The sequence below is a fragment of the Schistocerca piceifrons genome, chromosome 9 (assembly GCF_021461385.2).
Source record: "Schistocerca piceifrons isolate TAMUIC-IGC-003096 chromosome 9, iqSchPice1.1, whole genome shotgun sequence".
In the NCBI taxonomy this organism is placed as follows: domain Eukaryota; kingdom Metazoa; phylum Arthropoda; class Insecta; order Orthoptera; family Acrididae; genus Schistocerca; species Schistocerca piceifrons.
Window position 1 is genome coordinate 15,940,364 of NC_060146.1, and position 12,942 is coordinate 15,953,305.

A 12,942-nucleotide genomic window follows, 5' to 3' on the forward strand; every position below is an offset into this window, starting at 1 on the left:
CTTCTGCTGTGTACAAGGAATGGAAGTAAACAGAGTGTCTGGACTTCCACTCTCCAATTTCTGTCTCTGTATCTATTATGTTCTGAACCACCATTAAGTAATGTTTACAGAATGAGATTTTCACTCTGCAGTGGAGTGTGTGCTGATATGAAACTTCCTGGAAGATTAAAACTGTGTGCCGGACCGAGACTCGAACTCGGGACCTTTGCCTTTCATGTGCAAGTGCTCTAGCAACTGAGCTACCCAAGCACGACTCACGCCCCGTCCTCACAGCTTTACTTCTGTCAGTATCTCATCTCCTACCTTCCAAACCTTACAGAAGCTCTCCTGCGAACCCTGCAAAATGAGCACTCCTGAAAGAAAGGATGTTGCGGAGACATGGTTTAGCCACAGCCTGGGGGATGTTTCCAGAATGAGATTTTCACTCTGCAGTGGAGTGTGCGCTGATATGAAACTTCCTGGCAGATTAAAACTGTGTGCCGGACAGAGACTCGAAATCAGGACTTTTGCCTTTTGCGGGCAAGTGCTCTAGCAACTGAGCTACCCAAGCACTCAGTGAAAATCTCATTCTGGAAACATCCCCCAGGCTGTGGCTAAGCCATGTCTCCGCAATATCCTTTCTTTCAGGAGTGCTACTTCTGCAGGGTTCGCAGGAGAGCTTCTGTAAAGTTTGGAAGGTAGGGGCAGAAGTAAAGCTGTGAGGACAGGGCATGAGTCGTGCTTGGGTAGCTCAGTTGCTATAGTACTTGCCCACGAAAGGCAAAGGTCCCGAGTTCGAGTCTCAGTCCAGCACACAGTTTTAATCTGCCAGGAAGTCTCAAGTAATGTTTAATCTCAATGTTTTGGTAGTGTCAAAGAAACAGTTTTGTTTCTGATGTGCGGTATTCTGCCCACTGTAATAAAGATATGCTAAATTTGTTTATGTCTCACTAGAGTACACTAGAATACAGTTAACCCAAGTGTCACCACCTAGTGAAAGCCTAATGAATGGTCGGATAAAATGATTGTGCAAAACATGTGTCAGTTATTTCAATTTGTGGAGTAAAAGTCCAGACTCATTGTCAAACAGTGACTGCTATGCTTTGGTCTGCCTGTGCAACAAGAGCCCATAAACTGCTTTCACAGGCAACCTCAAAATAGTTGTAAAGAGTTACCTGTAGTCTGTTCTCTGCTTGCTGTCATTCCATTGCCCTCAGGTGAAAAACCTCTTGAGTAATAAAGTGTCCAGCAGAAACATGTGCAGAATTCACCAGTGATATGAGGAGATAAGACTCTCTGATCATCACAGGAGGGCTGTGAGTGGAATATCTTGAGAGGAAAGCAGTGTACTCTGAGCTTAGTGCATGTACAGCCATGCATCAGTTTGCACCACTGTAAGTAGTAAAGAGGATTTTATCTGCAAGTGTGCCATTATTAGGCACTTGTTTTGTGCTTTCCTGGGGAAAAATCCACGTATACCATCACAGTTACAAGAAATTATTCCATGTATTCATAGTTCCTTTTGTTTGCACATGCTAAACAATAAAATCTCATACAACTTGTATTATTTCCTCAGCACTACAGTTTCTGCCTACATTATACGTTGGCCAGTTTAGTCAGTGATAGTTTTGCTCACCTGGAAGTGGAAAGTCCTATTCTCTGCTTACCAATGACTGTGGATATGCATGGCACACAAAAACTCATGAAACCAAAATGGATGAGGCACATAATGCCATTTAGTCTTTCACAGTTTCATAAAATTCACACAAAAATTCAAATTTATGAATTGAGGTTCAAATAGACCATAGCCTCACTTGCCAAAGCTTAAAGATTTTGCTGCTTACAGCCACCTGAGGATCACACTTATGGCAATGACTTGCAGGTTCCATTATGAAGTGAACGCTTCAAGTGACTCATGCAGACTGATCCAGGCAGATATAATAGTGTTGCTTTTATTCTTTTGGTGCGGATGGCAAAGGGAACATTCAATTTATGATGAAAGGGTCACAAAATCAGTAGGATCTGAAGAATTTTACCCCAATAGTGGCAGATTCACAGACCTCCACAGTATAGAAACCACAAACAATGACCGACTCAGAGTACAGGAAATATTGATACCAGCAGGATTGCATGATTGAAGAATGAGTTGTAGGAGTAACTCCCATTTCCTCTAAATTTTTAAGGCAGTAAGCTGAACAGTTCAATACAGAAGCCACAGATGTGAAATTTTGTGTATAGAAGAAGTATTAAAAGTAACGATAAGAGGGGCCCATTTCAAGAACATTAATGTTTAAAGGTTTTCAATAAGAAACACAATTATAGTGTTCCATAAACATAATGGATAAAGTGTTACATTAATATTTGACTAAATGTTAAAAAACTACTAGATTAAAAAAATATTCAAGATTAAGTAGGAGAGATAAAAAGTTATACATTTTTGAAATACGTGCATTGAATGCATCCTACATGAAAATCTTTGTTTTTTGTTTCTTGGTATATCTGATGTAGGAGTAAAAAGAAACATAAAAATAAAATTATAAAAATAAACTGAAAGATTAAAAATAAAATAAAATCCAAAATTAGAAATAAATAATAAAAGTAAAAAAACAAAAACTGAAATAAAAAAGATGCAATGTTCTTGACTAGTAACCAGAACATCTTGGCTATCGTGTTTGGTGCCAGTCAGTGCTAAAATTCTGAAAATAAAGTCATCAGCAATGGAACCCAAATGCTCCTGGAGTAGAGAGTCAACCACGCTGTGCCATTGGTTTAACATACAGAACTAGCCATGTAATGACACACTGGTGTCATGGTGCACTAAAAGAGAACAGGTGTGCATCCCATGAAAAAGAAGTTGGAAGAACCTGAAATGAAGAAGACAGTAAAGAATCAAAGGAATTGACAGACTGATTTGAATAACAAGAATGGGAAAAGTGTATGTGGGTGCTTTACCTAGCAGCTAGAGAGAAAAAGAAAATCTGAAGTATGCAGAAAACACCAGAGTAATCAGAGGTATTAGATGTTCCCAGCATTTCTGATTATGTTGATGATGACTGATGTGTTGGCAGAAGAGCCAACACCGTGTAGCTAGAGGAGGCCGAACTGCACGCGTTTAAGCTCACGCAAACTGGCGTGTGGTCTGGAACAGTTAAAGGAGTTGAGTCTAGTAAATAAAGTACGTAGTTGCTTGAATACTTAACTTTAATCCATAATTGGTGTACATCGCTCTTGACGGTACATTAATAACAATCTCAATATAAACTGGTAATGGCGCCTTGCTAGGTCGTAGCAAATGACGTAGCTGAAGGCTATGCTAACTATCGTCTCGGCAAATGAGAGCGTAATTGTCAGTGTAGCTTCACTAGCAAAGTCTCCTGTACAACTGGGACGAGTCCTAGGACGTCTCACTAGACCTGCCGTGTGGCGGCGCTCAGTCTGCAATCACTGACAGTGGCGACACGCGGGTCCTACGTATACTAGCGGACCGCGGCCGATTTAAAGGCTACCACCTAGCAAGTGTGGTGTCTGACATGACACCACAATGACGACTACAATAACCAATTTACTGGATCTTGGAACTCCTTATCCAAATGTGGTAACTAACGAATGAGTTATTTTGCAGCTGTGGAGAACTTGGTACAGGGTGTGTGTGCTCTGCTTGGAATTGTGCCACATTTACCGCGAAAGGAACACCCCAAGACTGTATGTATGATGACTACTTGCACAAGAAATGAATATTCTAAAATGTTTTGAAATATAAAAATGAAAGTACTTACACATTCCATGTTAGTGTTTAAATACATTTCAGTACTCTGATTTCTTAACATAAATTAGCAGATAAATTAAGTGGAAATTATTTTCACTCATGTATGTGTAATATAAGCTTCCTTCTCAATAGCATAATTCCCCAACCTTGCAGAAAATTACCACTTGGTGTGGGGAACAGTTTATAATCACATATTTGTGACCGAGCGAGGTGGCGCAGTGGTTAGACACTGGACTCGCATTTGGGAGGACGACGGTTCAATCGCACGTCCGGCCATCCTGATTTAGGTTTTCCGTGATTTCCCTAAATCACTCCAGGCAAATGCCGGGATGGTTCCTCTGAAAGGGCATGGCCGACTTCCTTCCCCATCCTCCCCTAATCCGATGAGACCAATGACCACGCTGTCTGGTCTCCTTCCCCAAACCAACCAACCAACCACATATTTGTGCTATTTACAGTTAACTTGATTTAGTGTATTGAAAGTAGAGAAATTACAGTAATCTTACATGCAGTTGGTTTTAGATTACCTACAAAAAATATGCCAAAATAATAACTTTTGCTTAAGTGTGCACAGTTCCCCCACTTTTCCTTACTACTATTTACATGTTCTTTCTCAGTGAGTCTGCAGATAGAGAGAGAGAGAGAGAGAGAGAGAGAGAGAGAGAGAGAGAGAGAGAGAGAGAGAGAGAGAGAGAGAGAGGGAGTGGGGTGGGGTAGGGGGAGATGGACTGAAAGGGGTGGGAGGAGGTGATGAACAGAGATGAGGGGAGGAGGATAAGATGGATAAAGATAGGGGGAAGAAGAGATGGACAGAAAGATAGAGGAAAAGGAGATTAGGACATATACCCAAAGCCCATCAAAATTAGCATCTGTGAATCATTGCTTGGTTCACTAGTACGTTATATGAGAACATTTATAAATGGTAGGTTCACCTGGAGATCAACAGAGGTGGTGAACCGCAGGATCTCACGGAAGGCTGGATCTGGACAAGTCTCAACCTCTCTGACAGCCTCCCCTTCATGTCCAGGTTGGTGCACGTGGTTTATGAAGACTCCCATAATCTTGCCACTCATGGTATCGACTGCTTGCAAAGAAACATCTGTCAACATAAGTTGTTTTCTGAGTCTGTAAGTTCTGTTCTTCAGAGTCTAAAAAGATGAACCTCAGTTTAAATCCTAGCCAAGCTATCTTGATTTTATTCTCTGCATCTTTATCAGATTAATTCTAAATGAGCCTATTACAGTCTTTCTAGTGAGGCCTCAATGCTAATGCCCCCCTGTACTTCTCTCCTCACTTAACCTACAAAAGGACTACACAAACAGGTGAATCCAATGCCCAATTGTAAAGTGATGTGCAAAAAGGTCATATCCTTTGACCTTTGTGAGAAATCATAAAATACAACAAAGATTGTACCTTACTTTAGTTACTGGGTCACAACAAAAATAGTCCTGCACCATCTCTGCATCTACTTGGTCATTCTGCAAGCCACAATAAAGTATTTGGCAGAAGGTTCATAGAACCACTTTCAGATTATTTTTCAGTCACTCCACTCTTGACTAGCAAATGGGAAATATGGACACCTAAATGTTCCCATACAAGATCTGATTTCTCTTATTTTGTTATGATGGTCATTTTGCCTTATGTAGGTATAAAATACATAATTTTAGCACAGACCTGTTGTGTATCATGGGTGATCAGACAATAAAAATAAAAATTAAAAAAAATGGAAATTTGTGGTAAAGACTATGGGACCAGACTTAATCTAACTTTAACTTATGCTTAGAACAACACACACATCCATGCCCGAGTGAGGACTCGAACCTCTGATGGGGGGAGCCACAAGAACCGTTACAAGATGCCTTAGACCCCAGGGCTATGTCGCACAGCTAAAAATTAAAACCAAACTCTGTCCAAACAGGCCTCTGAAACCAGAATGAGATTTTCATTTTGCAGCAGTGTGCGCACTGATATTAAACTTCCTGGCAGATTGAAACTGTGTGCTGGACCAAGACTTGAGGCAAAGGTCCCGAGTTCGAGTCTCGGTCTGACACACAGTTTTAATTTGCCAGGAAGTTTCAGGCCTCTGAAGGCTTAACGGTACTGACCGACCACCATATATCCTCAACTGATAGACACCTGTGGATGTGGATATGGAGCGACATGTCGCCAGCTCACTGCTCTCCCCGCCATTGTCAGTTTACAGGACCTTAATTGCTACTCCTCACAAGGGGATGCCACAACGTTGGGATCATAGATTTACCTCAAACTTTGTACACATTCAGTAGGCCATCAAAACAACATAATGTGTAAGTAATAAGGTGCAGTTCTGCAACAGAAGTTTTACATGTCTATTGTGCAACACATGTATTTGAGTGAAGGTGCCGAGCCTAAGGCATTGCGGTGAAGTAGTTGCCAGCACAGTAGCTCAGAGTGTTAGGTCAGATGGTTAGCTGCCTTCTGTAATTGAAAAACTGAGTTAATGGATCAACAATGTTCTTGAACAGGTGTCATGATGGATCACCCACCCTGATCAAATGCAATGAACAATAATGAACAAAATGAGATTATAAAAAGTGGTTAGCTTTAGCACACTGCATGAGGGTCATGCATGAGGAGACAGTTTGAATCCTGGTAACACTTACTTGTTAACCTACATTTTTTCTTCACTGGTCACATTATTTAATTTATTTTACATTTGAGAGGTAATATAATGAAAAAACCTCATGGACATTTTCATGAAGTTGTAGTGAATCCCATATTATTTGACTACTTACTACTTGTAATTAAATTTTCAAGGATGAGGAACAGACTTGGAAAGCCCAAATCAAACCTTGATAAATAATGATGCAAATGATGTTATTATCAATCATTAATATAGTAAGTCACGATGTACTAGAGCACAAGAGTAATGAACAACTACTTGTCAGATGTGCTCTTGACATCACATGTTGCAGGATAATATTTGTGATACAGGCATAGAAAACATAAGTTGAAAGTTCATGCAGATACACATGTTCTTTTCATAATATTATCCCTCAAATGTCATATAAATTAAAAAATATGACCAGTGATGAAAAAATAGATTAATAATTAAGTTCAAGTGGGAGTCAAACCGTCATGTCATACACTCTCATCTTATGAAGCTCAAACACTAATCACCTCACCACCACAGATTCTAACACCCAACACCTATGCACAGATTCATAAGCACATAATAGACGTGTAAAACTTCTCTTGTGATTTTCTTGGAATTGCCAGAGTAGTGCACCGTACAACTTTCACATTATGTTTTTTTAATGGCCTACTAAAGCTTGAAGTATGTCTGTGATCCCAACATCCCAACAAGGGGAGGCCCCCTTGTCAGTCAAATTGCCTGCTTGCCAACAGCACTTGACAGACTGGGGGTGGGGGGTCACCCCACCAAGTGCTAGCCAAGCCCAACAGCACTTAACTTTGGTGATCTAATGGAAACAGGTGTTATCACTTCAGCAAGGCCAGCCACAGTGGCTGAGTGGCTCTAGGCACTTCAGTCCGGAACCGTGTGATTACTACGGTTGCAGGTTCGAATCCTGCCTCAGGCATGGATGTGTGTGATGTTCTTCGAGTAGTTAGGTTTAAGTAGCTAAGTTCTATGGGACAGATGACCTCAGATGTTAAGTCTCACAGTGCTCAGTGCCATTAGAACCATTTTTGAACTGCAGCAAGGCTGTTGGCTAGAACATGCAAATAACTACACTCCTGGAAATGGAAAAAAGAACACATTGACACCGGTGTGTCAGACCCACCATACTTGCTCCGGACACTGCGAGAGGGCTGTACAAGCAATGATCACACGCACGGCACAGCGGACACACCAGGAACCGCGGTGTTGGCCGTCGAATGGCGCTAGCTGCGCAGCATTTGTGCACCGCCGCCGTCAGTGTCAGCCAGTTTGCCGTGGCATACGGAGCTCCATCGCAGTCTTTAACACTGGTAGCATGCCGCGACAGCGTGGACGTGAACCGTATGTGCAGTTGACGGCCTTTGAGTGAGGGCGTATAGTGGGCATGCGGGAGGCCAGGTGGACGTACCGCCGAATTGATAACACGTGGGGCGTGAGGTCTCCACAGTACATCGATGTTGTCGCCAGTGGTCGGCGGAAGGTGCACGTGCCCGTCGACCTGCGACCGGAACGCAGCGACGCACGGATGCACGCCAAGACCGTAGGATCCTACGAGTGCCGTAGGGGACCGCACCGCCACTTCCCAGCAAATTAGGGACACTGTTGCTCCTGGGGTATCGGCGAGGACCATTCGCAACCGTCTCCATGAAGCTGGGCTACGGTCCCGCACACTGTTAGGCCGTCTTCCGCTCACGCCCCAACATCGTGCAGCCCGCCTCCAGTGGTGTCGCGACAGGCGTGAATGGAGGGACGAATGGAGACGTGTCGTCTTCAGCGATGAGAGTCGCTTCTGCCTTGGTGCCAATGATTGTCGTATGCGTGTTTGGCGCCGTACAGGTGAGCGCCACAATCAGGACTGCATACGACCGAGGCACACAGGGCCAACACCCGGCATCATGGTGTGGGGAGCGATCTCCTACACTGGCCGTACACCACTGGTGATCGTCGAGGGGACACTGAATAGTGCACGGTACATCCAAACCGTCATCGAACCCATCGTTCTACCATTCCTAGACTGGCAAGGGAACTTGCTGTTCCAACAGGACAATGCACGTCCGCATGTATCCCGTGCCACCCAACGTGCTCTAGAAGGTGTAAGTCAACTACCCTGGCCAGCAAGATCTCCGGATCTGTCCCCCATTGAGCATGTTTGGGACTGGATGAAGTGTCGTCTCACGTGGTCTGCACGTCCAGCACGAACGCTGGTCCAACTGAGGCGCCAGGTGGAAATGGCATGGCAAGCCGTTCCACAGCACTACATCCAGCATCTCTACGATCGTCTCCATGGGAGAATAGCAGCCTGCATTGCTGCGAAAGGTGGATATACACTGTACTAGTGCCGACATTGTGCATGCTCTGTTGCCTGTGTCTATGTGCCTGTGGTTCTGTCAGTGTGATCATGTGATGTATCTGACCCCAGGAATGTGTCAATAAAGTTTCCCCTTCCTGGGACAATGAATTCACGGTGTTCTTATTTCAATTTCCAGGAGTGTACACTAAAATTGTCTGTCAAGTTGAGGTACATCATCTGACTAAAAAAGTGGAGCACTCAGATGGGGGAAGGGGAGGTGGAGGGGGAAGGAAGGCAAAGGAATGAAACTTCATGGGTTGGGAGGGATTATGATGTCATTTCAATGATTATAAAATTGAGTCAAATTTACTAAGAACTTGGCAGTATGAAACAAGTTGTCAGTATCCTGTCACACCCCTCTAGCCTTGATGCATGCACTGATCTGGTTGGGAAGGGTGCCATAAAGCAGTCGTGTCCGGAGAGAAGTTGGCTCACAATTGATGTAACTGGTCCTCGATATCCTCAATACTGGACCTGAGATGGAGTTAATGTTCGAGCTGGTCTCACACGTGTTCTATCAGGGACAGACCTAGCAATCTAGCTGGCCACAAGAGTATCTCAACATCATGCAGGCAGTTCAGAGAGAAACGTGTTATGCGTGGATGAGCATCATGCTAGCAAAAAATTGCACCACAATAGTGTTGCATGTGATGTAACACATGAGAATGCAGGATGTCTGTGACATACGGTTGTGGCATTAGAATCCCCTCATTCACTACCAGCCACTTCATGAAGTCATAGCTGGTGACTCCACACACTGTAACACCAGTGCCACTCCAAAACATTGCCAGAATGGGACCTCTCCACATGCCACCATCACACTCGCTGAGAATGGTCGCGTGGGGTGGTACGCTGTTCCAGTTGTGAATGGAGTGCACTTTGGAGAAAAGAGAACCACTTGTATGAATATCAAGAGCTCAGATGGAAACCCAGTTCTAAGCAAAGAAGGGAAAGAAGAAAAGTGGAAGGAGTATATAGAGGGTCTATACAAGGGCGACATACTTGAGGACAATATTCTGGAAATGGAAGAGAATGTAGAGGAAGACGAAATGGGAGATACGATACTGTGTGAAGAGTTTGACAGAATACTGAAAGACCTGAGTTGAAACAAGGCCCCGGGAGTAGACAACATTCCAGTAGAACTACTGATGGCCTTGGGAGAGCCAGTCCTGACAAAACTCTACCATCTGGTGAGCAAGATGTATGAGACAGGCGAAATACCCTCAGACTTCAAGAAGAATATAATAATTCCAATCCCAAAGAAAGCAGATGTTGACAGATGTGAAAATTACCGAACAATCAGTTTAATAAGCCACAGCTGCAAAATACTAACGCGAATTCTTTACAGACAAATGGAAAAACTAGTAGAAGCCCACCTTTGGGAAGATCAGTTTGGATTCCGTAGAAATATTGGAACACATGAGGCAATACTGACCTTACGACTTATCTTAGAAGAAAGATAAAGGAAAGGCAAACCTATGTTTCTAGCATTTGTATACTTAGAGAAAGCTTTTGACAATGTTGACTGGAATACTCTCTTTCAAATTCTAAAGGTGGCAGGGGTAAAATACAGGGAGCAAAATGCTATTTACAATTTGTACAGAAAACAGATGGCGGTTATAAGAGTCGAGGGGCATGAAAGGGAAGCAGCGGTTGGGAAGGGAGTGAGACAGGGTTGTAGCCTCTTCCTGATGTTATTCAATCTGTATATTGAGCAAGCAGTAAAGGAAACAAAAGGAAAATTCGGAGTAGGTATTAAAATCCATGGAGAAGAAATAAAAATGTTGAGGTTCGCTGATGACATTGTAATTCTGTCAGAGACAGCAAAGGACTTGGAAGAGCAGTTGAATGGAATGGACAGTGTCTTGAAAGGAGGATATAAGATAAACATCAACTAAAGCAAAACGAGGATAATCGAATGTAGTCAAATTAAGTCGGGTGATGCTGAGGGAATTAGATTAGGAAATGAGACACTTAAAGTAGTAAAGGAGTTTTGCTATTGGGAGGCAAAATAACTGGTGATGATCGAAGTAGAGAGGATATAAAATGTAGACTGGCAATGGCAAGAAAAGCATCTCTGAAGAAGAGAAATTTGTTAACATTGAGTATAGATTTAAGTGTCAGGAAGTCATTTCTGAAAGTATTTGTATGAAGTGTAGCCATGTATGGAAGTGAAACATGGACGATAAATAGTTTGGACAAGAAGAGAATAGAAGCTTTCGAAATATGGTGCTACAGAAGAATGCTGAAGATTAGATGGGTAGATCACATAACTAATGAGGAGGTATTGAATAGAATTGTGGAGAAGAGGTGTTTGTGACACAACTTGATAAGAAGAAGGGATCGGTTGGTAGGACATGTTCTGAGGCATCAAGGGATCACAAAATTAGCATTGGAGGGCCGTGTGGAGGGTAAAAATCATAGAGGGAGACTAAGAGATAAATACATGAAGCAGATTCAGAAGGATGTAGGCTGCAGTAGGTACTAGGAGATGAAGAAGCTTGCACAGGATAGAGCAGCATGGAGAGCTGCATCAAACCAGTCTCAGGACTGAAGACCACAACAACAACAACAACAACAATGGAGTGTGGGAAGAATGATCATTGGTAAGTCTCTGTATTGGCTTTAATTTCTCGAATTATCTCTTCATGGTCATTACAGGAGATGTATGTGGGAGGAAGTAGTATGTTGTCTGACTCATCCTGGAAAGTACTCTCAAAATTTCTGTAGTAATGTTAATGCATCATGATTCGCCAGGAGGGGAAAACTGTAGGCACCCATGAAGAATTATACATTTTTTATATGCATGAATGTTTAATGCCATAAACAGGCAGGCCTAGAGAAGCCGCGGGAACTGAATGGGCTACCGCCAAGAAAGCAGGAGATGTGGGAGTCTGATCAGTTTGGAACCTGCCGGCAGAAGATTGCGAATGGTGTGTCCACTCCCAGCAGCTGGCCGTGGTTCCACCCCCACTTGACCGCCTCCAAGCCTCCCTATTGGTCGGCCAGATCATAAGACAGACAGTTCAATAGCGTTACCTCATCAGCAACACGTGAATTTAGCTGCCGATGGTTCAATACGTGAGTTTCCGAGTGGTTCTATCCATTTATGGGCAACGTGACTGAGATGCTGCAACTAGCTGCCAGGCAGAAGGCACTGACGAACATCAAGTGAAAAATAAAAATCAAATTTTTATACCAATAAATCCATTCAATAATGGCCCCCATTGTACACCCTTCACCCCTCCGCAGGATTGAAGCATGGGAGGGTGGGAGGGGGTGGTAAACTGACAGTTACTAGAGGGGCTCCTGGGAAGGACGGCCTTACATAATTTTAACAATACATTTTGATTATTTGTGTTTTTGTGTTAGATTTGTATTAAAAAATGACAATAATTGGGTGATGTTGGCGGATGGTGCGGTGGTGGTGTGGGACACTGCGAGTGGCAGCACTGGTTGCACCAATCAGCTGTTAGCGGTGGTAGTGGCGGAGGTCGCTGACCGTGACAGGCAGCCATAAGTGGGGGGGGTTCCGGAAGGGGCGATGAATAGATCACGGGGGGGGGGGGGGGGGGGGGGGGCGGCTTCATACACATACATAGTTCCTTACATCTAAAGGAGGGCCATGCCTTTTCTTTTGGGGGTATTTTACTTTTTTACTATTCCTTTCCACTCATTACTATCTTCTACTGAACTACTATCATATGAGGGCAGCAAGGAACACTCTTGCTTGCATTTCACAACTTAACATGGTATTCTCCAGGAAATTGCTGTTTAGGGACAGCAGGAAGAGATGACCGAAGTCACGCCAAAGGTCCTTTTCTAAACACTGCTCATAGTGATAAACCAATAAAGATAAATTCCTCAGAGGGGTGGTGATATTACATGGAGAGCAATTAAATAGTGAACCACTACCGTTAAGTAGAAGGGCTGAGTTGCTCGAAAGTATTCATAGAGCTATACTCTATATAATACTCTGCGTACATTGTCACTCAAAACTTATACAATAAATGACTGATAAATCGTAGGAAGATTAGAATCAATTACGGCAAACAAGGAGAAGAATAGGGAGAGAAGTGGTAGCGTCCGGGGGCGTGACTAGCTTATCGCAAGGCGACCTCTGTGCCAGCCCACGTGTTTGTGCCATGCGGTCTCTGCTTATAGCAAGCGTGCACTGGGAACATA

At 43.3% G+C, this 12,942-nt stretch overlaps 1 protein-coding gene across 2 annotated transcripts in view; it reads right to left on the bottom strand.

Annotated features, from left to right (window-relative positions):
• Window positions 1-12,942, bottom strand: part of LOC124717294 (arylalkylamine N-acetyltransferase 1-like) — a 77,020-nt gene that overhangs the window by 13,217 nt on the left and 50,861 nt on the right. The window contains exon 3 of one of the 2 annotated variants that reach the window (XM_047244109.1): window positions 4,678-4,826. In XM_047244109.1, the coding sequence (XP_047100065.1) occupies window positions 4,678-4,826 (149 nt within the window). Of the gene's footprint in view, window positions 1-4,677; window positions 4,845-12,942 lie in introns of both variants that reach the window. The other variant, XM_047244108.1, reaches the window with a different exon arrangement.